The sequence below is a fragment of the Pan paniscus genome, chromosome 8, assembly GCF_029289425.2.
Source record: "Pan paniscus chromosome 8, NHGRI_mPanPan1-v2.0_pri, whole genome shotgun sequence".
Taxonomy (NCBI): domain Eukaryota; kingdom Metazoa; phylum Chordata; class Mammalia; order Primates; family Hominidae; genus Pan; species Pan paniscus.
In genome coordinates, this window is record NC_073257.2 from 126,033,283 (window position 1) to 126,058,844 (window position 25,562).

At 38.9% G+C, this 25,562-nt stretch overlaps 1 protein-coding gene across 4 annotated transcripts in view; it reads right to left on the reverse strand.

Annotated features, from left to right (window-relative positions):
* The window catches only part of CCDC186 (coiled-coil domain containing 186), a 53,453-nt gene extending 28,174 nt beyond the window's left edge, over positions 1–25,279 (reverse strand). The window contains exons 1-5 of one of the 4 annotated variants that reach the window (XM_034931524.2): positions 25,103–25,235; positions 24,229–24,353; positions 13,695–14,387; positions 8,606–8,732; positions 2,147–2,275 (exon numbers count right to left, since the gene is read on the reverse strand). In XM_034931524.2, coding sequence (XP_034787415.1) covers positions 2,147–2,275; positions 8,606–8,732; positions 13,695–14,326 — 888 coding nt within the window. In that variant the 5' untranslated portion in view covers positions 14,327–14,387; positions 24,229–24,353; positions 25,103–25,235. Of the gene's footprint in view, positions 1–2,146; positions 2,276–8,605; positions 8,733–13,694; positions 14,388–24,228; positions 24,354–25,102 lie in introns of those variants that run through there. The other 3 variants (XM_055092308.1, XM_034931527.2, XM_055092309.2) reach the window with 3 other exon arrangements.
* Between the last annotated feature and the right edge of the window lie 283 nt (positions 25,280–25,562).

Consider the following 25,562-nt stretch of genomic DNA (forward strand, 5'->3'; position numbering starts at 1 on the left):
AATAATTAAATAGATCAGTCTTCCAAAATCTACTTTAATAATATCCACTTCTTAGGGTTGTTGTGAAGATCAAACAAGTTAACACTTGTAAAGTATTTTGAACATGGCTTTGCACACAGCTAAAAGTCAGTACATCAGCTACTATTATTAGCATCATCTACACTCTTCATCGTTAAGGAGAAAACATACATAGCAGTGAGTGCAGTACATTGCCATTTGTTTTTTAAAAGCCAGGGGAGGAAAAAAGAAAAAAACACAAGAATCTATGCAACAAATATTTTTGGAAGGATACACAGGAAACTGGCATCAGTGGTTACCTTTAGGAAGGGGGTAAAATGTTTGGAAGAAGACTTTTTCAAATGTTTGAACTGCTACCATGTACACCAACTACTATTTTATTTTAAATATTAAGCTTCAAAGAGTTTTAGGAAGGAAGGAAAGGGAAGGGAAGGGAAGGGAAGGGAAGGAAAGGGAGGGGAGGGGAGGGAGGGGAGGGAAGGGAAGGAAGGAAGGAAGGAAGGAAAGGAGGAAAGGAGGGAGGAAAGAAAGTAAGGAAAGAAAAGAAGGAAGGGAGGAAGGGAGGAAGGGACGAAGGAAGGAAGGCAGGAAGGCAGGAAAGGAAAGAAAAGAAGGAAGGAAGGAAAGGGAGGAAGGGAGGAAGGGACGAAGGCAGGAAGGCAGGAAGGCAGGAAGGAAGGAAGGAAGGAAGGAAGGCAGGCAGGCAGGCAGGCAGGCAGGAAGGCAGGAAGGCAGGAAGGCAGGAAGGAAGGAAGGAAGGAAGGAAGGAAGGCAGGCAGGCAGGCAGGCAGGCAGGCAGGCAGGCAGGCAGGCAGGAAGGCAGGAAGGCAGGAAGGCAGGAAGGCAGGAAGGAAGGCAGGCAGGCAGGCAGGCAGGCAGGAACGCAGGCAGGCAGGAAGGCAGGCAGGCAGGCCGGTTGGCTCACCAGGTGATTCTAATGACTGGCTGGCTATGTTTGGGCCCGCTAAAACCAGTTACTTCTTAAGCTCTTAGGCTCTGTATTTCCCTTCAATTAGTACAAAAGGGTTCAGAACTGATAGCAGGAGAGTTAAACATAACATTTCTAATGCAAGGAGTCAGCATGTTTTAAAGAATCATCCAAATAAAGGCTGAGGATAATCTGTTTCCTAAAGTCCTTCCAGAATGCCATCTACAGTAGCAGCTTCGGGGTAGAAAGGGTGGGATCCATCACATTCAAATAATGAAGGTGTGAGTTAACCCTTTCAGATTCAATTCATTGTGAAGACTAATTGTTAGTCAGATACTGTGCTAGGTTTTGTGGATACAGAAATGAAGATGACAAAGACGTCATCCATAAAGAGTTCAGGCAAGTAATAAAAAAGCACTGCTTAAAATTACCTCTTCTGAGATCATATATACCAACTTAAAAAGATTACCAAGGTATATTAAGTATGGGAAAAAAGGTTACAAAAAAGATGTATAGTATTATTCCAATCGAATGGGGGAAAAAATTATATGACCATGTACAAATAAACATGTGTGACTTGTACATGTATATGTAGTAAGATACATAACCAAAATACCAATAATTAGCTATGGAACAAGGAATGGGATATAAAAGGATTGTAGGCAGGGGAAGAATATGTACAGATTAAAAAAAAAAATTATTCCATACACTTTCTTATTCATCTGTATGTATTTATATATTGCTTTAGAATTTTTAATGACTTACTATTTTTTTTTAGACAGAGTCTTGCTTTGTCACCCAGGCTGGAGTGCAGCAGTGCAATCTCGGCTCACTGCAACCTCTGCCTCCCGGGTTCAAGTGATTCTCCTGCCTCAGCCTCCCAAGTAGCTGGGACTACAGGGATGCGCCACCACGTCTGGCTAAACTTTTCGTATTTTTAGTAGAGATGGGGTTTCACCATGTTAGCCAGGCTGGTCTCAAACTCCTGACCTCAGGCAATCTGCCTGCCTCAGCCTCTGAAAGTGCTGGGATTACAGGTGTGAGTCACCACGTCTGGCCTAATGGCTTACTTTTATATAAAAGAATCACCTAGTATTAATACAATAGCGAGGTCCAAAATAGTCTAACAGTGTTAGCTTATTTTAACAAACAAGAGTCACCAGAATATCAAGTTAATAATGACAACGATGTGAGAAATACCTGTTCCATCCGTTGGGCCATCTCTTTGTGTAACTGCTGAATTGCATTTTTAGCTGTAACGTCTTGAGCTATTAGTTTATCTCTGGAAGCTTTAACTTCTTTATTAAGTTCTTCTATTCTTGATTCTAACTGTAAAGAAAATTATTTCCAAATTATTTTTATAGCTATACCAAATACACCACCAATACTGCAAATAAATATAAACAAAGTAAATAAACATAAAGAATACAATGAATATACTTCAGCTATTGAAATAAAAACTTTTAGCAATGTTTCTATATCTCACTGTCATTTAGTAAAAATCTGGAGATTCCATTAAGTTAAGGTATCTGGCAACCCCTAGAACATCCACAAAGGAATAACGCAAAGAAATACAGTAGAGTCCCGCCTTATCTGTGGCTTCACTTTCTATGGTTTCAGCAACCTTCAGTCAACCACAGTTCAAAAATATTAAATAAAAACTTCCAGAAATAATTCACAAGTTTTCAATTGCATGCCATTCTGAGTAGTGTGATGAAAACTTGTGTTGTTTCACTATGTCTCACTGAGACTGTGAGTCATCCCTTTGTCCAGCATGTCTGCATTGTACACACTACCTGCCAGTTAGTCGCTTAGTAGCCATCTCAGTTACCAGACTGACTATGGCAGGACGACAGTGCTTGTGTGCAGCAACACTTAGCCCTTAATTAATAAGTGAGTTTACTTATTAGTGGCCCCAGAGTATAAGAATAGTGATGCTGGCAATTCACATGTGCCAAAGAGAGGCTTTAAAGTGCTTATTTTAAGTGAAATGGTGACTTGAAAGAAAAAAATCATATACTGAGGTTGCTAAGATCTACAGTAAGAATGAATCTTCTATCCATGAAACTGTGAAGAAGAAAAAAGAAATTCATGCTAGTTTTGCTGTCACACCTCAAACTTCAAAAGTTATGGCCACACTGCATAAGTACTTTGTTAAGACGGGAAAGGAGCCAGGTAGTGGCTTATGCCTGTAATCCCAGCACTTTGGAAAGCTGAGAGGGAATTGCCTGAGGTCAGGAGTTCAAGACCAGCATGGTCAACACAGCAAGACCCAATCTCTACAAAAAATTTTAAAAATTAGCTGGGCATGGTGGTGCATGCCTATAGTCCCATCTACTCAGGAGGCTGAGGCAGGAAGATTGCTAGAGCCAAGGAGTTTGAGGCTACAGTGAGCTGTGATCCCACCACGGTATGCCAGCCAGAGTGATAAGACCCTGTCTCTGAAAAAAAAAAAAAAAAAAAAAAAGGATGAAAAGGGCATTCACTTGTCAGGGGCAGACATAAACAGAAACATACTCTGATTGATGGCAATCGAGTTCAGTGCTATTGACAATTTCATGCATCTACTTAGGATCTTGGAATAAATTCCCCTCAGATAAGGGGGAACTCTGTACTGTATAGTGAAAATATCATGAAAGAAATTTAAATGTTATACTGGACAACATTCACTTAATGCAAAAGAAGGCAGTGAAGGAGGAATAGGGGAAGAAAAAAGACATGAAACATGGAAAACGAAAGATATGGCAGACATAAATCCCACCATCAATAATATTAAATGAAAGTGGATTTAATAATCATATCAAAAGGCAGAAACTAACAGACTTAATTAAAGAAACAAGATTCAACTCTATGTTGTCTATAGAAGGCATTTTAGGTTCAAAATGCAAGTAAACTGAAAAGAGTGGAAAAAAATATATAATGCAAACAGCAATCATAAGGAAGAGTGGCTATATTTACATAAAAAACAGACTAAAATTAAGAATGTTACCAGAGATAAAGAATAGCTCACAAAAATAAAACAGATCAAGCCATCAGAAAGATCTAACAGATAAATGTATATGCATCTAAGAATGTAGCATCAAAATATATGAGACAAAAACTAACAGAAATAAAAGGGAAAATAAGTCAACAATAGTTGGAGACTTCACTATCCTACTTTCAATAATAAATAGAATTAGGCAGAAAACTAACACAGAAATAGGAGACTTAAACACTACAAAACAATGGAATCTAATACAGCTATACAACACTCCACCCAGGAACAGCAGTGTATACGTTTTCATCTAGTGCACATGGAATATTCCATGACAGAGGATATGCTAAGTTACAAACAAACTTCCATAAATTTAAAAGATTAAAATCATATGAAGCATATTCTCCAACCATAATGGAATGAGACCTCAGTAACAGAAAGAAATATGGGAAATTCACAAATTTGTGAAAATTAAACCACATACTGCTAAAGAAACACAGAAGAAATTGCAAGGGAAATTAGAAAGTACTAGATGACTAATAAAAATGAAAACATAATATACCACAATGCAGGAGACACATCTAAAGGAATGCTTAGAGGAAAATTTATAACTACAAATACCTATATTAAAAAAGAAGAAAGGGGGCCAGGCGGGGTGGCTCAAGCCTGTAATCTCAGCACTTTGGGAGGCAGAGGCAGGAGGCTCACTTGAGGTCAGGAGCTCGAGACCAGCCTGGCCAACATTGTGAAACCCCGTCTCTACCAAAAATACAAAAATTAGCTGGGCATGGTGGTGGGTGCCTGTAATCCCAGCTACTTGGGAGGCTGAGGCAGGAGAATCGCTTGAACTCAGGAGGTGGAAGTTGCAGTAAGCCAAGATCACGCCACTGCACTCCGGTCTGGGTGACAAGAGCGAAATGACGTCTCAAAAAAAAAAAAAAGAAGAAGACAGGGTATCAAATTAATAACCTAAACTTGCATCTTAAGACACCAGAAAAACAGCAAACTAAACCAAACACAAAGAGGAGGAAGAAAAAAATAAAAACTAGAATGGAAAAACAGAGACAAGGCCAGGTGAAGTGGCTCATGCCTGTAATCTCAGCACTTTGGGAGGCTGAGGCAGGCAGATCGCTTGAGCTCACAAGTTCGAGACCAGCCTGGGAAACATAGTGAAAACCCATCTCCACAAAAAAATACAAAAATTAGCTGGATGTGGTGATGCACGCCTGTAGTAGCAGCTACTCGGGAGGTTGAGGTGGGAGGATCACTTGAGCCTCATAGGTAGAGGTTGCAGTGAACCGAGATCGCAACATCGCACTCCAGCCTGGGTGAAACAGCCAGACCTTGTCTCAAAAAAAAAAAAAAAAAGAAAAAGAAAAACAGAGACAACAAACAAAACCAAAAATTGGTTCTCTGAAAAGATGAAGAAAACTGACAAACCTTTAGCTGGAATGACTGAAGAAAAAAGAAAGATGACTGAAATTACTAGAATCAAAATGAAAGAGGAACATTACTACTGACCTTATAGAAATAAAAATAATTGAATAAATAAATAGTATGAACAATTTAACTTAGAGACAAAATGAACAATTCCTAGAAAGACACAAACTACCAAAACTGTCTCAAGAAGAAATAGAAGATCTGAATAGACCTATAACAAGTAGAGACTGAATTAGAATAATAAAAAAGAACAACAACAACAAAAACCTACCCACAAAGAAAAATTCAGTCCCAGGTGGCTACACAGGTAAAATTCTTTAAAACAATTAAAGAAGAATACCAATTCTTCACAAATTTTTGCTCTTCCCCCAAAAAGTAACACTTCCCAACTCATTCTATTAATTCCTAGGTATACACCCAAGAGAAATGAAAGCATATGTACACATAAAAACTAGCACGTGAATGTTCACAGAGGTATTATTCATAATAGTCAAATGGCAGAAACAACCCATTTTCCCATGTCCATCAACTGATGAAGGGGTAAACAAAATATTAAAACATCAAATATCTATATAATGAACTACTATTCAATCATTAAAAACAATGAAGTACTGATACATGCTACAACTTGAATGAAACCTTAAAAACACTATGTTAAATAAAAGAAGCTAGATAAAAAGGGGTACCTATTATATAATTCCATTTATATGAAACGTCCAGAACAGGCAAATATATAGAGACCGAAAGATTACTTGTTCCCTAGGGCAGGGTTGAGGGAGTACTGTTGGAGGCAAATGAGAAGTGACTACTAATGTGTGTTGCATTTCTTTTTGGGGTGATGACATGTTCTAAAATTGTGGTAAAGGTTGCACAAGTAAAAGCCACTGAATTGTACACTTAAAATAAGTGAACTGTGTGGAAAGTTAATTATATCTCAATAAACCTGTTGAAAAAGACCTAAATCTTATAGTACACATATACTAATTTTCCTTATTACAAAATTATCTAGAGCAACACTGAGCAATAGAAGTACAAGCCACATGTGGAATTTAAACTTTCTAGTAGTCACACTTTAAAAAGTAAAAAGAAGCTGGGCGCAGTGGCTCACGCCTGTAATCCCAGCACTTTGAGAGGCCAAGATGGGCAGATCACCTGAGGTCAGGAGTTCAAGACTGGCCTGGCTAACATGGTGAAACCGCGTCTCTACCAAAAATATAAAAACTAGCCAGGCTTGGTGGCGGGCCCCTGTAATCCCAGCTTCTCAGGAGGCTGAGGCAGAAGAATCGCTTGAACCTGGGAGGTAGTGGTTGCTATGAGCCGAGATCGCGCCATTGCACCCCAGCCTGGGCAACAAGAGCGAAACCCCATCTCAAAGATAAAATAAAATAAAAAATAAAAATTACAAACAAGTGAGTTTATTAAACCCAATATATCCAAATATTATCATTCCAATATTATCAATCCACATGAAAAAAATGAGCTGTTTTATTTTTATACTAACTCTTCTAAGTTACATGTGTATTTTACACTTACAGCACCTCTCAATTTAGACTAGCTACCTTTGAAGTGCTCAATAGCTATATGCAGCTGGTGGATGCCATATTAGATAGTGCAGATCTAGAAATAAAATAAAGAAGGAAAAGCTTTTCTCTTTAAAAACAACAACAACAACAAAAAAAGCCCACTAATAAGCTCATGAAAGGAAGGGCTCTGGTTCCATTGTACCTGTTCGGTCTGAAGTTTCTGGTTATTGAGTGACCTGACTACCGAAATATGGATTTAGCCTGTTAAGACTCCCTCACACTTTACCATTCTAACTCTGGTTTATATGTGGGGACCCTAGAGCACATAAAAATCAGGATTAAATACATACAATTTTACAAATACAGTCACCTTCCAATCATGCATCAAGTGAAAAATTGTTTTACCAATTGTTTACTGTTATTTTCATTATATAACTTTCTGTGAAAGATGAGACAAAATACTTTTAAGGCTAGAATGCTTCTAATCCTGTTCACAGAAGAAAAAGCACCTCAAAAATAAAGAGCAACTCAGCTTTCCTATTAGTCTGAATACTCACTTTGTTGATTCATGCATCAGAGGAGTTCATTTAAAAACTAGAAAGAGGCCAGGGGCAGTGGTTCATGCCTGTAATCCCAGAACTGGGAGGCCAGGCCAAGGCAAGTGGATCACCTGAGGTCAGGAGTTCAAGACCAGCCTAGCCAACACGGTGAAACCCTGTCTCTAATAAAAATACAAAAATTGGCTGGGTGTGGTTGGTGGCCGCCTATAATCCCAGGTACTCCCGAGGCTGAGGCAGAAGAATCACTTGAACCCAGGAGGCAAAGATTGCAGTGAGCTGAGATTGTGCCACTGAATTTCACCCTGGGTGACAAGAGCAAAACTCTGTCTCAAAGAAAAAATAAAAAATAAATTAAAAAAAAGAAGGAAAAGGACAGGCTAGGAAAGCCAGTAAGCCAGATACAATCTAAAGTATGACAGCCAGCCTTCACAATATAGTTTTTAAAAATACTGAGAATGGAACCATACCAAAATATAAACTTAAAAACATCCTAATGCCAGACATAAACTTTTATATTTCTATTGCTTCCTCCCTGTTGGCAACAACAGTCTAGTTGACTGTCAACTCAAATCGTCTTTTTGCTTATTTTGAACATAACAGAGTATGTTCTACTATATGCAGTACAGGAGTCACATGCATAAGAATAAACTTACATAAAAGGAAATACATCAGGCTATGAGTCCTACTTTGTAAAGGAGAATGGTTTAAATGCCATGCAATTCTCTGCATTTAAAATATGATTTACCTTATAGAACTTCAACCTACATGCAAGTTTTCAGAATTTTTTTTTTTTTTTTTTTTTTTTTTGAGACAAGGTCTCTCTCTCTCACCCAGGCTGGAGTACAGTGGCACGATCTCAGCTCACTGCTGCCTCAATCTCCCCGGCTCCAGTGATCCACCCACCTCAGCCTCCTTAGTAGCTGAGATTACAGGCACATGCTACCATATGCAGCTAATTTTCTTTTTTTTTTTTTTTTTTTTGTAGAGACAGGGTTTCACCATGTTGCCCAGGCTGGTCTCAAACTCCTGGGCTCAAGTAATCCGCCCACCTTGGCCTCCCAAAGTGCTACGATTACAGGCATGAGCTGCCACAATCGGCTGCCAGGAATCTATTTATTTTATTAATTGAAGTATAGTCTTCGAAGATTTTTGTCTTTTTTACCTGTTTAATTGTGTTCATATGCTGCTTCTCAGTTTCTGTTCTTTTCTTTAGTTCTTCTCTTAAATTGTCTTTTTCTGAACAAATGTCTACGAAGAGCTCCTGATGCTTCTTATTTTCTTTAATTAACCTAAATATAAAAAGGGCAGTGTATGTAAAACATAATTTAAAATGGAGATAAAATAATATGTGGAATATAATTTCTTTACAGATCAGGGTACAGATATCTATAATTATTCATTATGTTAATAAATTAACATTCCTAAATAATCATTTTATAGTGAAACATAATACTTTGCAAAAGATTCTCTGGCCCATTAGGCTATTAACTTTTCCCTAGAAATATGAATATTTCAAATCAAAATAGAATCATATGAATGAAAAGCACACCCTTCCAAATTTATACCTTCAGGTATCTCAATTATGCACCAATCCTGTCAGCACTGGCACTCTTCAAATAAGTGGTTCTCAGCCACGGTCAATTTTGCCCTTCCAGGCATTTGTCTGAAGACATTTTTGGTTGTCCTAACAAGGGTAGGGGCTGCTACTGGCATCTAGTGGATGGAGGCCAGGGATGCTGCTAAACATCCTACAATGCACAAGACAACTCCAACAACAACAAAGAATCTGGCCCCAAATGGCGATACTGCTAAAGTTGAAAAGTCTTGCTTCAGATTTTAAAAATATTTTAATGATATTCTAATAGTTATAATGTACAGTCAATGTAAAACAGCAAAATAAAATCTAAGCAGAAATATCATCTTGAATTCCCCTAGAAAAACAGAAATAAAATCTCAAAAACTGCCTGCAAAGTGCTTAGAAATGTAAGATGCCTAAGAAAGCTAACAGCAAGTACTCTAGGACTAATTAGCAATAGCTGTAACCTAACATTTATTGCACACTTGCTATTGGCTAAATTTAGCTTTTTGAATTTAAAAAAGTGTATTATTTCATTTAGTATTCAAAATAAGTCTATGAAATTATTACCATTACCATCACTTCTGTTTTACGAATTAAAAAAAAAAAAAAAAACTAGTTAGGCATGATGGCTCATGCCAGGAGTCCCAGGAAAAGCACTTGATCCCAGGAGTTCCAGGCTGCAGTGAGCTCCACTGCACTCCTGCCTGGGCAACAGAATAAGACCTTTGTCTCTAAAAATAAAATAAAAATATTAACAGCAAAACAAAACTGAAGCCTAAGACTTGTTCCAGGTCACACAGCTAGTAAGCAGTTGAACTTTCAATTTTGTTTTGGATCCAGATATAATTCCAAAGCCCCAGGCCTTTCCACCTTCTACTTCGAAGATCACTCATTAACTCAACCAGTACTTACTCAGCATCTATTTTATGTGGGAAATATGTCAGCAAATAGTCCCTGCCCTCGTGGAACTTACATTCTAGGGGATAAAATAAAAATGGACCCTAGATATATAATAAAATGTCAGCTGGTGATTAAATCCTATTAAGAAAAATAAAGGAGAGCGAAAAGCCAGAGAGTGACTTGAGCTGCTATTTTAGATAAGTAGTCTAGATAGGCCTCTCTGAGAAGGTGACAGCTGAGCCTAGGAATCAGTGAGGAAACAATCATACAAATGTTTGGAAAAAAGGCAAATATATGCATGTTTATTCAAGCCTTTTATGACACAGTGGTTTAACTTAGATCATTTATGTGAGGCATACTCAATTGCTACAGAAAACTACTTGAGACACAAGAGTCCTGCCTATAGTTCACAAGTGAACAACAAAGGGAGGGGGAAGTGAAAAGCGGTAAACATTCAATTTGTTACTTATGTGCCAAATGCATATTCTATATACAGACAACTGTTCTTAATTAAGAATTTTGGTCCCAGCACTTTGGGAGGTGGAGGCGGGTGGATCATGAGGTCAAGAGACCGAGACCAGCCTGGCGAACATGGTGAAACCCCGTCTCTACTAAAAATACAAAAATTAGCTGGGTGTGGTAGGGCGTGCCTGTAGTCCCAGCTACTCAGGAGGCTGAGGCAGGAAAATCGCTTGAACCTGGGAAGCGGAGGTGGCAGTGAGCCGAGATCCGCCACTGCACTCTAGCTCGGTGACAGAGCGAGACTCTGTCTCAAAAAAAAAAAAAAAAAAAAAAAAAAAAAAAAAGAATTTTGGGCTAGGCACAGTGGTGCATGCCTGTAATCCTGGCACTTTGGGAGGCCAGTGTGGGTGGATAGCCTGAGTTCTGGAGTTCCAGACTAGCCTGGGCAACATCGTGAAACCCCATCTCTAAAACAAAAAAACCACAAAAGTATTAGCTGAGCCTAGTGGTGCGCACCTGTTGTCCAAGCTACTTGGGATGCTGAGGTGGGAGGACAACTTGAGTACAGGAGGTTGATGCTGCAGTGAGCTGAGATCACGCCCACTACACTCCAGCTTGGACAAGAGAGCAAGACCCTATCTCAAAAAAATAAAATAAAGAATTTTTGGGCCAGGCGCAGTGGCTCACGCCTGTAATCCCAGAACTTTGGGAGGCTGAGGCAGGTAGATCACTTGAGGTCAGGAGTTCAAGACCAGCCTGGCCAACATGGCGAAACCCTGTCTCTACTAAAAATACAAAAATTAGCCAGGTGTAGTGGTAGGCACCTGTAGTCCCAGCTACTTGGGAGCCTGAAGTAGGAGAATTGCTTGAATCCAGGAGGCAGAGGTTGCAGTGAGCTGAGGTTGCGCCACTGCACTCCAGCCTGTGTGACACAGCACAACTACACCTCAAAAAAAAAAAAAAATTTGGTTGGAACCTTAGACAGTAATATTGATGTGTTCAAAAATCAAAGAACAGAAATAAAGAGAAGAATGGTGCTTGCCAGGGCACAGGAGGTGAGGGAAAAGGGGAGATATTGGCCAAAGCCTACAGACTTTTCAGTTATAAAATGAGTAAGTTCTGGGGATCTAATATACTCCATGGTGATAACAGTTAATAATATCATATTGTACACTTGAAATTTGTTTAGACAGTAGATCTTAAATGTTCTCACCACACACACACAAAGGTAACTGTGATGTGACCGATGTGGTAACTAACTTGATTGTGGTAATCATTTCACAATGTATATCAAATCATCACATTGTACTCTTTAAATATATACAATTTTATCAGTTATATTTCAATAAAGCTGGGGAAAAAATGAGGGAATGTATAAACAAAGATTTGGAAATAGATGCATTCATTAAAATTTCAAAGAAAGTAAAAGGAAGTTTTCTTCATAGAAAATTAGATGAAGAAAAAAGTTAAGAAAAAAATCTAGTTGTTTTAGAGTTAACCTGACTCACAAAGTATTTTATTTGGAATTAAAAACATCATGTGTATAACCAAAGATTAACCTTGATTTAAAATAACATCTGACATTTGTGTAATGTCCTAATGTCCACAAACAGTTCCATCAGGTAAGTATTGTCACTCTAAGGTGAAAAATCTTTCACTCAAAGAGGTTGACTTGGCCAAGACAACAGAGCTGGCAAATGCCAATGGGTATCTTCCAAATAGCAGACATCAGAATTATGATTATTCTACTCACCCGTTCTGTCACTGTTCTGACAGGATGAAGCAAAAAAGAGAAACCAATTTTCTACTCTATTCCTAATATTTTTAGGTAAATTTAACAACTTGTAACTGGTTCATTTCTAATAACCGTATTTGAAAAAGCTCTAAAGCTCCACTAACAAAGCTCAGATTTTAACTTTGCATTTGTTAGCATGTGGCCTTGAACAAGTTACTTTTTCTCTCTCTGTGCTTCAGGTAACTCATCTGTACAATGGGGATAACAGCATATGTCACAGAGAGTTCTTGTGAAGAATCCATGAACTAATATATGTAATATACCAGGCACCTAATTATCAGCATATACATGTTTACTGCTATTATTATTAAATGTATAACATCTTATAATTTATAAGGGAGGTATGAAAATGGTAAGAGTCTAGATCTGAGTAAAGTGGGAAGAGGCATCAGAGATAATCTCAAGAGGAAGGTCTAAAATAATAGGTACAGGCTACAGGAAAATGAGAAAGTTACCTATAAAATGCAAGAATAGCAGCAGCACTGATGTTGCAAGTACAAAAGCATACAGTTTATTCACATAATATAGTATTACAGTAAGGATATGAATAGCAATAGCAGGCATTTGTTTGGGGGTAATATTAAGAAGGGCCTTGGAGTCTTGAAGAGATACTTGCAAACCCAAGTTCACAGTAGCATTATTAACAACAGCCAAAAAGCAGAAGGAACCCAGATGTCCATTAATGGATGAATAAAGAAAATGTGGTATATACATACAATGCAATATTATTGAGCCTTAAAAAGAAATGAAATTCTGACATGTTACAACACGGATAAATGAGGACATTAGGCTAAATGAAATAAGCCAGTCATGAAATGAAAAGTATATGATTTCACCTACATGAGGTATCATGAGTAGTCAAACTCAGCAACAGAAAGTAGAATGGTGGTTGCCAGGGACTGAGGGCAAGTGGAAATAGTGTTGTTTAACGAATACAGTGTTTCAGATTTGCAAAGTGAAAAAGTTCTGCAGATTGGTTGTCCAACAGTGTGAATATATAATAACACTACTGAAACGTACACATAAAAATGGTTAAGATGGTAAATTTTAAACTATCACGAAAACAGAACTTCACATATCCAAAACTATATTATTATTTACTGAACGATAATCAATTATTCTGTTCTCTAAATTTTAATGTTTTAAACCAATGAATTTAGAATGCAGATTTTAAGAAAAAGTTTTGGAATTTTATGACGTTATTTCCTTTTGAGTTTCTCTTAGTTTTGACAATATACTTCTACATTCTTTCAAAAGTGAAAAATTTGAGTTGTCTATAAAAATTTCTAGCACGTTAATACATTTACACTATTTAACATATTGAACTTAGATATCTGAAAAACTCGACATTTGCTCACACATTCAGCAACTATATATTTATTGTTCAACTACTATGTGCATGATTCTAATGTGCAAGTAAAAATGAACAAAATGGTATTTTCCTTTAAAGAATTTTATCTCGAATCCCTGTGCCTGTGAGGGAAAAAAAATAACCTAAAGGTATAAAAAACTTACTTTTTTATGATATGTTCCTGCTGCAAATATTTATCTTGCACACACTTTTCAAACAGAACTAATGCATGTTCTCCCTTATTCATTCCATTTGGTACTCGATGTTCTGCAAACTCCGTAGATAAGAGCTCAGATTCTATTTCTTCCAACAAATCCTCTGATGCTGAAACGCTCTTTATTTTTGAAATAAATTTCTTGGTGCAGTCTGTATCATAGGGGCTTTCTGAATAAGTCTTTTCATTAGCTGATTCTGGAAATGTAGATGACCTTAATTCCACCAATATTTGTGTTACTTTCTGTTCTGTTTCATTTGTTTTTGAAATTTGTTTAGCAAAATTTCCACTAGGAAAATTAGCTATTTGTTCAGAATTTTCTGAGCCTATGTCTGTTTTGGCACAAGAATCCTCACCTCCACCATGATCTGGAATATAATTTTCCTGGGCTTCAATTCGATTATTATGCTCATTAGGTTGACATGAAGTTTTATCAGTGTTTAATGACAATAGTTTGGACTCATTTTCTAATTTGCTGCTTTCATTGCCAGAAAACAAGTTGCATGAGTCTTCCTTTAATTCAGGTGTTTTCCCAACATTTTTATCAGAGGAAGTAGAGGCTATGTGGTCTGTCTCTGACATGCTGACTGGCACCAATTCACTTTGTAATTCTTCAAATCTGCTCCTGATCTTCGTTTTACATCTAAGAAATTGAAACATCAAAATTAAAAACCACTTTAAACCAAAACCCCAAACTTGCACACACTCTGTGATGTGGAATAACTAACACCACAAATTTTATCACTAACAATTCCTTTAAAAGCCTGTCCTTGAGAAAAAAGAAAAAGGACTAGGACAGCTAACCCAAGCTGGCTAGCTACAAGCAGTAGGGCCACTGCAAAGTCTGTCTTTCCTCCTTCATTTCAGTCAAACAACTTCATTAATTAATTTCAGTTGTAGTCTGGCATTCTCCAATCATCCCCATAAGATGTTAGGTAAGGAGTAACGCTAGCAACTAGACGAGTGCCAAAGAATGCTTAGAATTCCTTCAGCTCTGTAAAGAAAAAAAGACTACCTCATAAATCTGTAAGAAAATACTGGAGAAATAATACACCAATAAAAGCACTAGAAATCACAAACCAAGATAACAAAACAACGCACATTAAAGAAGATAAAAATTTACTAAGAAGGAAACCTAAATAACAAGACACAACTATCTATAGCCCAGAGATCTAGATTTGAGCCATAATGAAGTCAGGGTGTAAAGAATCCCTGGTAGAAATTAGTTTTTCATCCAGGCAGGAATCCAGGAAGTACCATGGTGATTTTCAAACATTCTCATCAGGAAAAAAACAATGTCCAGTACAAATAAAATGGAGCCCATATGCACTGCCTAGGTCAATAAAAGCAACTTTATTAATTTGACCAAGTTAGAATATGTGTATGTGTGTGTGTGTGTGTGTGTGTGTGTGTGTGTATATATATATATATATATATGTTTTTTTTTTTTTTTGGGATAGAGTCTCACTGTTGTTGCCCGGGCTGGAGTGCAATGGTGAGATCTCGGCTCACTACTACCTCTGCCTCCCAGGTTCCAGCAATTCTCCTGCCTCAGCCTCCCGAGTAGCTGAGATTACAGGTGCCCATCACTACACCTGGCTAATTTTTTGTATTTTTAGGAAGAGATAGGGTTTCACCAGGTTGGCCAGGCTGGTCTCAAATTCCTGATCTCAGGTGATCCACCTGCCTTGGCCTCCCAAAGTGCTGGGATTACAGGGGTGAGCCACCGCACCCGGCATAGGATAGATTTTTATATTGTTTATGGAGGTTACTATTCTAGCCATTTTATGACAATTAGTCATCTTCAAATATTATCCCACAACACATAATTATAAAATATTTCCACAATCTTGATAAAAAAAATTGTTGACTTCTTTTGTCAGGTATCAACAAAGCATGTACAAGATAATGAGTTACTGAAACCATGTGAGGTTAGATTAAAAAGAGGACAGATCATAGTTTTGACAGAAATAACAAAGCAATAATTCCAGATAAGAGATATATTAATGGAAAATAGCTCTAATTTATACATGAGATATAAACTAATGGAAAACTAATGGAGAGCTATACTAAATTTTTAAATAACAAAACATGCATGGTTACATCAGGCTGGGATAAAGGTGGTTATCAGAGGATGATGAAAAGAGAGAGAGAAGACTGGTCAGGTAGATTCCATAGAAGGCTAAGCAGGAGTGAATTTTGTTAAGAACAAATCATAGTAAATCACAGTGACTTGTAGACTTAATTATAGTGCAGAGTTTCTAGCACATAGTGGGTTCTCAAATATTTGTTTAATTAAAGCCTGTAAGCACAGAAATGGTAACACTAGTATTTGAGAAACATTATTCTAGGAATGTCGAAAATGGGAGGAATAAGTGTAAGAAAGGAAAAGCAGACCAGCTTGTTTGCTAAATATGCTAATGAGGACTGCCCTCTGGGGCATCAACTAAGACAGCCATTGGCCTAAATACTCTACCTCTCTGTATAAATATGTTTCCAAACAACCAAATTATCATTATTTTGCTGCAGATATTTTATAACCAAGCCAAAGCACACACTAGTATTAAAGGCTTGGTTTAGACAATACAAATAAATGGAGTAAATAAAAGACCTCGTAAGTACTCTATATTCCAAAATCTAGGACAAAATAAAATAATTCTCAAACAGAGGCACTGCCACCTACATTACCTCACCCAAAGTAACTCACTTTAAGATATAACTTGTGGGCTGGGCGTGGTGGCTCACGCCTGTAATCCCAGCACTTTGGGAGGCCAAGGAGGGCAGATCACAAGGTCAGGAGTTCAAGACCAACCTGGCCAAGACGACGAAACCCTGTCTCTACTAAAAATACAAAATTAGCTGGGCGTGGTGGCAGCCGCCTGAAATCCCAGCTACTCGGGGAGCGGAGGCAGAGAACTGCTTGAACCCGGAAGGCAGAGGTTGCAGTGAGCCAAGATTGCACCACTGCACTCCAGCCTGGGCGACGGAGCGAGACTCTGTCTCAAAAAAAATTAGCCGGGCATTATGGTGGGTGCCTGTAATCCCAGCTACTCGGGAGGCTGAGACAGGAGAATCGCTTGAACCCAGGAGGCGGAGGTTGTAGTGGGCCGAGATCATGCCATTGCACTCCAGCCTGGGCAACAGAGCGAGACACTTCGTCTCAAAAAAAAAAAAAAAAAAAAGTAAGGAGAGGGAGCACATCTTTGAGTCAAATTATACCTCTTCATGCCAAGCAGCTGGGAACAGCTTCAACTTTTCTTCAGAGAAAACAATGAGTTTGTGACTTCATTTTTTTTTTTTAATGGCTAGAACTTGTCTTAATTTCTGGAATAAGTTTTTTGTAGTAACCAAGAGTGGCGGCAAAGTTACATCGGACCAAGGGATTCTTAAAGGACTGCACTTCAGAGGAAAGTACAGAGGTTAGGAGTGTTTTACACTGTATGACTGGAGACCCAGTAAGGAAAAAATAAAACCATTTCACGTTTATACCCCAGATTTAAGATTCCTCAGTAAACCAGTTGTACTACTTTTCCATTCTTATCTCTCAACACATTCCTGAAATCCCGGCACTTCATTATACTTTACTAGCCCAACAAGTCTAACTCAAAGATTCCCCCAACTTGCGTATTAACATTTCAATGGCTTTGTTCTCAACTAGAATGTTCTTCCCTTAGGTCTATCTAAAGTCTATGTTTAAAGGACCAATTCTAATGTCACATCTTCCTCCAAATTTTCTCTCATCACAAGTACAAAAATAGTCTCTCAGGGTAAATTTAAAAACACTGCATTTACACTCATCAAGCACATAGAGCCTTTCTTGTGACCTTTTTGAAGAGGCAGCATTTAGCCTTTTAAATGATCTTTGTACTTGCACGAAGATGGAACCTCCCTCTGAACTGAATCAAACTCTTAAGTCTCATGCAATATGACAGTAATAATAAATCTAACAAACATATTCTCTACTACATTTACACGCATTTTTGCAAATGCTCTTCAGTGGCTATACAAATGAAGGTGGGGTCAACTGGGTTTACACAGTGATCTAGGGAGCAAACAGCATTCAGTGGATGGAAAACAGGTTGTAAGATGACAATGTGGAAGACAGTATAGAACAAAACGTGTCATCCTGCTGGATATTCATCTAGATTTAAAAAGCTGTCTATTTGGTTACCTAAGCTTAGAATGTTTTACATATCCTCCTCCTGTAAATTAAGGAAGACTCAGATTAACCTCAAAAGGCAAGTACTTTCTGTAACTTCTGTCAGCAATATGCTCATGACTTTAAGAAAAATCATGTAAATTGGCATGTGATAACTACTTAGCTTGCAAGCTGTTTTTTTTTTTTTTTTAAAGATAGAGTCTTGCTCTGTTGCCAAGCTGGAGTGCAATGGCGCGATCTCGGCTCACTGCAACCTCCGACTCCCTGGTTCAAGCTATTCTCCTGCCTCAGCCTCCCAAGTAGCTGGGATTACAGGCACGAGCCACCATGCCCAGCTAATTTTTGTATTTTCAGTGTAGACGGGGTTTCACCATGTTGGCCAGGATGGTCTCAATCTCTGGACCTCGTGATCCACCCGCCTCGGCCTCCCAAACAGCTTGCACACCTTCTGATGATGTTCAAATGAATACTGTTTGGCAGCCAAAGGAAAAGGAGGGGATTAACAATGGTCTATGTGTATATACCTAACAAAGCCATCACCATAAATAGCTGCACAAGAGTGGTAGCAGATGGGGAGAAAAAGCAATGAACTTGATTATGTCCACAATTAACCAGAAGAAAAACAGTAAGCTGAGTCCTCATGTAGGCCTCCAGTTGACAATACTGATACAGGCCAATTTGGTTGCTGTCCAAGCTTTTTTGGGGGAGAGAGGTATGGGGTAAAAGGGGAGCCGTCATCGAGGCTACTAAAGATAGAATGGCAAGTAGTAGACGAAAGGGGAAGGATGTAAAACAAGACATTAGTTGGCAAGATTATTTTAATTTAAGAAGTGCTGATACACTGGGGGTGCAGCGTGTAATCCCAACACTTTGGAAGGCTGATGTGGAAGGATTGATTGCGCCCAGGAGTTTGAGACCAGCCTGGGCAACATAACAAGACCTAATCTCCGTTAAAAAAAAAAAAAAAAAAATTGTTAAAGTTAGCTGGGCATGGTGGCATGCACCTGTAGTCCCAGCTACTCAGAAAGCTGAGGTGGGAGGATCACTTGAGTCCAGGAGTTCAAAGCTGCAATGAGCTATGATGGCACCACTGTACTCCAGCCTGAGCAAGAGTGAGACTCGGTCTCTAAGAAAAAGAAATGCTTGTACAAAGCAAATTTACACTCATATATATATATATATATATATATATATAGTAATTACAATTATAGATTATAATACCTTTTAGCAACTCTTACTCATTAGGAGAAATACTATATTTAATACAGTACAGTCACAAAATTCCTTTTAACTCAAATACTTTTTCTCCCTTAGAATTGTTTCTGTTTCTGACACAGTACTACAGGACCAATTCACACTTTGAAATCATTTCAGTGGGTGAGAACTGGTTTCGCTCTTACTGGAGCTCATCAGCTGTAGGCAACTGGTCAAGAAACAATTTTTTACTTGCCTTAAAGTCAACCATTACCCACTCTGGAACTTATTTTTTAATGAAAGAACTCACATTTCTACAAAATTATTTCCATACAAGAGCCACGTAAATGAAAACACTGTCTTCTGGATCCATTTCCTGTTTTTCTAATTAGCAGTATAAACAACAAAAAATTTAGGTTTGATAAACTGCAAATATTGCCCCTATATATAACATCACTATTGTAAAATCTAAGATTGGTTCGAGGTATTTTTCAGACCCTGCATTTTGATGGACCAGCTGATGCCTGCCACCTGGACCACTAAACTGGCTCAACTGGTCTTGTGACTTGACACAAGAAGACAGCCTCAACCCCTTATGAGTCATCCCCGACCCAACCAATCAGCATTCCCCATTCCCTAGCCCCCAGCCCACCAAATTATCCTTAAAAAACCCTAGTCTCCTAATTTTCAGGGAGATTGGTTTGAGTAATTAACTTCTTACTACTACTTGGCTGGCTCTGCATTTCTTAAAACTTTCTCTATTGCAATACTGCTATCTCAGTAAACTGCCTCTATCTGTGCAGCAGGCAAGAACCTGTCAGGCGATTACAAACTCACAGATATTCAGTAACAGGTTATCAAACAAACTAGTCTCATGCAAAGGTACTAAGAAATACATTTCCAAACTAGATGTTCATTTTTACCAAATACATATTGAGCATCTATTAATATGTGCAGGCACTATTCTAGGTGTTGGGAACATGGCAGTGAATAAAACAGAAATCCTCATTTTATTCTTCGTGTTTTACTGCCAATAAACACTACAGTATTATGAATTCTACAGTATTTAATGTTACAGTATTTTAACTTTAAGGTTTGCCAGGGCTCCATCAGAAGCTAAGTAAGAAATGCATAAGTGTTTTAAGTCTATTAAGAGAAATTTGGCTTCATTCACAGACTATAAATTTTTAAATTATAAACTGTAGTACCATTCTTTTTTTTTTTTTTTTCTTAAAAATGGAGTCTCACTCTGTCACCCAGGCTGGAATGCAGTGGTGCCATCTTAGCTCACTGCAACCTCTGCCTCCTGGGTTCCAGCGATTCTCCCGCTCAGCCTCCCAAGTAGCTGGGATTACAGGGGTGTGCCATCACACCCAGCTAATTTTTGTATTTTTAGTAAAGATGGGGTTTCACCATGTTGGCCAGGCTCTCTTGAACTCCTGACCTCAAGCGATCCACCAGCCTCAGCCTCCCAAAGTGCTGGGATTACAGGCATAAGCCCCTGCGCCCAGCCCATACCATTCTTAAATAATACCAGTTGTACACTTCTCAAGTAATATCCATTAAGCAAACTGAACTTGAGACCACTCCTGTTCTTCAATATAATGGTTTATTGCCCTTTGTAGGAAAAGTACCTACATCAAAAGAGTTTTTATTCTCCAAAAACACCTTGAAAGCAGCATAAACAAAAGAATAACATCTTTCTGACTAGTTCTATCAAGATTTTGATATTGCAATTAATGTCAGAAGTAAAATCAAATCAAAAACGCATCCACACAGTTCAATGTAACCTGCTCACAACCCCCAAATAACTGACTTTTGATAAATAATTAACTTTAAAAGATACTTTCTGGATAAAGCTAGCTACCTACTTATTTATTTATGTGTAGAAACAGGGTCTCATTCTGTCATTCAGGCTGGAATGCAGTGGCTCAATCATAGGTCACTGCAGCTTCAAACTTCTGGGCTCAAGCAATCATCCCACTTAAGCCTCCCAAGTAGATAAGACTACAGGTGCATGCCACCATACCCAGATAACATTTTTAACTTAGCTTTTTAAAAACAGAATAATAGGATGGAAAAGAACTTGTGTACGAAACATGAAAATGTTGTTTCACGTGATGAAAATATCTGACACTTAAGTTTCATACAAGGTGAATTTATGCAGATCAAATTCTGCTTTTAAAAGATAAAAACCGAGAGGGCTATTTCAAAAAAAACTGTAAATAAGTTCTACAAAAAGAAATAATTTTTAAAGTAGTCACATCCTATTAAGCTTTTGGGTAAAAGCTAACTTTTTATTATTAGAAACAGGGTCTTTTTCTGTCACCCAGGTTGGAGTGCAGTCAGAGGTCACTTGCAGCCTCAAATTCCTGGGCTCAACTGATCCTCCCACCTCAGCCTCCTAAGAAGCTGGGACTACAGGTACATGCCGCCAAACCCAGCTAATTTTTAAAAATGTTTTGTAGAGATGGAGTCTTGCTATGTTGCCCAGGGTGATCTCAAACTACTGGCGTCAAGCAATCTTCTCACCTCAACCCCCCAAAAGTGCTGTGATTACAGATGTGAGCCACCATGGTTGGCACAAATTTAAGTGTAATATACTGAGTTTAAGTGAAACAGCATTAGAATAAAAAAGTTTCCTTTAGTTCACCAGTTTGAAAAGTTTGTTTTATGAGACCAAGGTTATTTATCCCTGTGGGGGTATGTTTAGCTTTACAATCCAGACTCAGGGCAAGAACTTTATGATATGTGCATTATATCACACACACACACACACACACACACACACACACACACACACAGATGTTTAAAAAAAAAGACTTGAGCAATAGATGCGGCAAGACCCCCCACCCTCCACCAACTCCCAAATAGTACCAAATCCTGTGATAGGATAACAGGACAAAGAGAAATTATGGTCCATCAAAATTCCATGAAAAAGAGGGTCAGTGGCCACATCATAGTTCACCTTATCAAGTTACACCATATATGTCATATCAGCTCAGTAATTTTACATGTCTCCTATAAATACTTTAAAATACTAAAGCAGAAAGTTATCAGAAATAACTTTCTACTAATACAGAAATCTAATTTGAAGATTGCACTTGCACTTTAATGAGTCTAAGAAAACATGAAAAGTATTATCAGCTAATTTTCCTCCAAATCTGAAAACGAATAAAGTAGGTAAAAAAAAATCTGACCTATAGTTCCTTTTTCAAAAAGGAAGGCTCTCAGGCCTTCCTTTACAGGTGGCTCACACCTGTAATCCCAGTACTTTGGGAGGCCGAGATGGGAGGATCAAATGAGGCCAGGAATTAAGAGACCAGCCTGGGAAACATAGCAACACCTGGTCTATAAAAAAAAATAATATATAATTTTTAATTAAAAAGATTAGCATGGTGGCCTGTGCCTGTTGTCCTAGCTACTCAGGAGGCTAAGGCAGGGGGATTGCTTGAGACCAGGAGTTCAAGGCTACAGTGAATTATGATCATACCACTATACTCCAGCCTGGGTGACAGATTGAGATCTTGTCTCAAAAAACTAAACAAAATGAAGCCTAGTATCTTTAAAAAAAATTTTTTTTCAAGTTACAAGCCTGCATTACATTAAAAAGTTTGGGTTAATGTTTAAATTTTGAAGACACCTTTGGCCAGAGTTGGTTAATTTGGTATGCTCTACTTTATTAAAAACATGAACTGATAGTCTACTGTGGGATTATGTAGTAAGTGCGGTAGACACTACATAGTCTACATAATCCTACAATTATCAGTTCAAGTGTCTTAATGATAGACAAATGTTAATAAGAAATACACTCACAATCCAATCAAAACTATGCTGGTGCTGATTTCCACTTTGTGTCTACTGTCCCTTCATCTCAGTATTTTTCCTTTTTCTTACTTTTTAGCCCAAATACATTTTTTAAATCTCAGTAGCTAAGAAAGTTCAAAGCAGTTTGAAACAATAGATTAAATTATCTATGATCTCACTGCTGCCCCTAAAATGAATACTAAGTATAACATTTGCAATACTGTAAACTCAGTGATATGTTTATGAGAAACTGAAAAACCAGCTTTAGTTATTTTAAGGTAGAGATAAAAGAAAAACCTAAGTTTTACTAAAAGAAAAAAAAATTCAGGGTAAGGATTCTTACTTTAACACGAAACTGTTGCATGAATTTGAGAAACTAGTGCAGATTACTAGTCCTTCTTCAAAGGGAAAGATTATTTTCTAAATCTCCAAATAAAGCTGCTTTGTGCTTCAACCTACTGTCTCTTCCTGGAGTCAGTATACTGCAATGCTTTTATCTTCACTCTGTGATGTCAGCATAAAGCTGCAAATAGATGTTTCTAAACTGAACATACTAAGCAATCATCATCAGCTATGCTGTCACTGCACAGCATTAAAGGACAACTCTTTAGTTTATGGGTGAAAGAACTAAAAGGTTAGAGTGGTCACTGTGATACACACCAGCCAACCCTTTCCGTTAGCAATAAATAGGACTCAAAAGCCAATGACACATTATGGAATCTCCACTGTTTAAAGAAACCTTAAGTTTATATGCAGTTATTCTGAATTTAATAGGGCCTTTAAAAAACAAACACAATCCATGCATTTCCAGGGAGAATCTTCAGTAATCATACGTTTGCCTATTATGCTGTAAAAAGTTTTAATTCTTAATACTGCAAGATTCGTGATCTAATATCTTCACTGCATTAAAAATAACATGAAAAGACCAGAAATAAAAGAGAAAAATGAACCTGGCCAATCATTACTGTTTTTTTATTTGTGTAATGTTGGATAAAGAATTGAAGTTACACAGGGAACAGTGTACATTACACACAGAGATAGTTCAGTTTCACTATCAATCTCTCTTGAACCTGAATCCTTCCCACGAGATGAACACTCGGTAAATATTAAAGTGTACTTGATAGTTGGGAAAGCCACACCCACTACTAGCATACCTAAATAGATAATAGCAGATTAATTTCTTCTGAATGACTACCAGCACACCTCTTGAAACCCTGATTTACTGCACACCTTAGAAGACAACACCCGGCCTATCGTTTTGGAAGAAACAAAAAGCTGGGCATCAAAGGAACATGACACACATGCAGAGAAAACGGCCAAGTACCTGGGACTGTACTGCGTATTTTTACTATATTCTCTCTTCTGATTCCCACAGGTAACAAGATTATCAAGTGAAAGAAGTAGGATTCTAATCCAGATGTTCTGACTCGAAATCCAGGACTTTTTCCTCTAAACAAAATCAAGATGGGAATATTAGCTGAAGTTGTTAAACTGTTAACAGCTAAGCAATAATCACACCTGCACTGTTTCCCAAGATTGCTACTTAGGGACACGTGGAAGGGTTTTTGTTTTGTTTTTGCCATTTTTCATTACTGATGGAGACATAAATCTGAAACCCCTTCCTTACCAACCAAGGTTTATGAAACGCCTTGACGTCCTTGAAAGACAACATAAAGAACAGTATCCACCACTCCAAAGAATCGTTTCTAAGGAACTTAGAATCACAGTAATGGAAGTGTTTGGAAGAGGGTAACAAGTCTTCACAACAGTAAATATAAAACACCCACATATAGTCAACTTAAGACGAAAAACGAAATAAGCGATTGAGTCTAGGAAAGATTCTCGAGCAGGTAGGGCTTGGCTGCAGTTCACTCGCAGCCCAGGCAATGGGCTCGAATTCAGACGCTCTCGAGGCACAGCCCCCATGACCCCCGCTGACCCCTCTTTGCCACCTCCAAGGCCCCGGAACCGAAGGAGGAAGGCAGGGAGAGCAAAGGGCTTGAAACCCGTTCCCCAGCCCTCCCCTTCCTCCGCGCCCTCAAAGGAGCCAGGCGTGGAGCCCGCTCGACCTCGACCTCCACCTCGCACTCGCCCTCGCCCCCGCCCCGGAACGTGCAGGAAGGAGCGGAAGGTTGGCAGCCCCACCGCACCGCCACCGCGACTCCCCGGTGTGCCCCGAGTACCCCTCAGACACTTACCCCACTTATCCAAGCCTCAGGCCACGCCCTAACAAGGCTGCTGGAGCTCTGGCTCAGGGGCCAACTTTTCCATAGCGGGGTCCAACCAGCCAAGAGTGGGAGGAAAAGACCGCGGTGAGAAACACAGCCGACGCCTCACTCAGCGGCCGCTTCCCCAAACCCCTGCGGAGCTGACACATCAACAAAGATGGCGGCGACACTGAAGCCGGCCCGGTTACCGTTGAGGGGGCGGGGGCTCCCTGGAGGAACCAATCAGCGCAGCGCGGGCGGGGTGACGCAGCACACCTTGAAGTCCTGGGTAACCTGTCTGCAGTGGGCTGGGCTGGCGGAGCTCACCTCCCACCTCTCGGCCCAGGAGGCCTCACCTTGCGGCCCGAGAGGCCCCGCCCCGCACCCCGCCTGGCTGGGCACCCACGCCTCCGCGACCTGGAGAGCCGGGTCTCCTGCCCTTTGGTCGGGT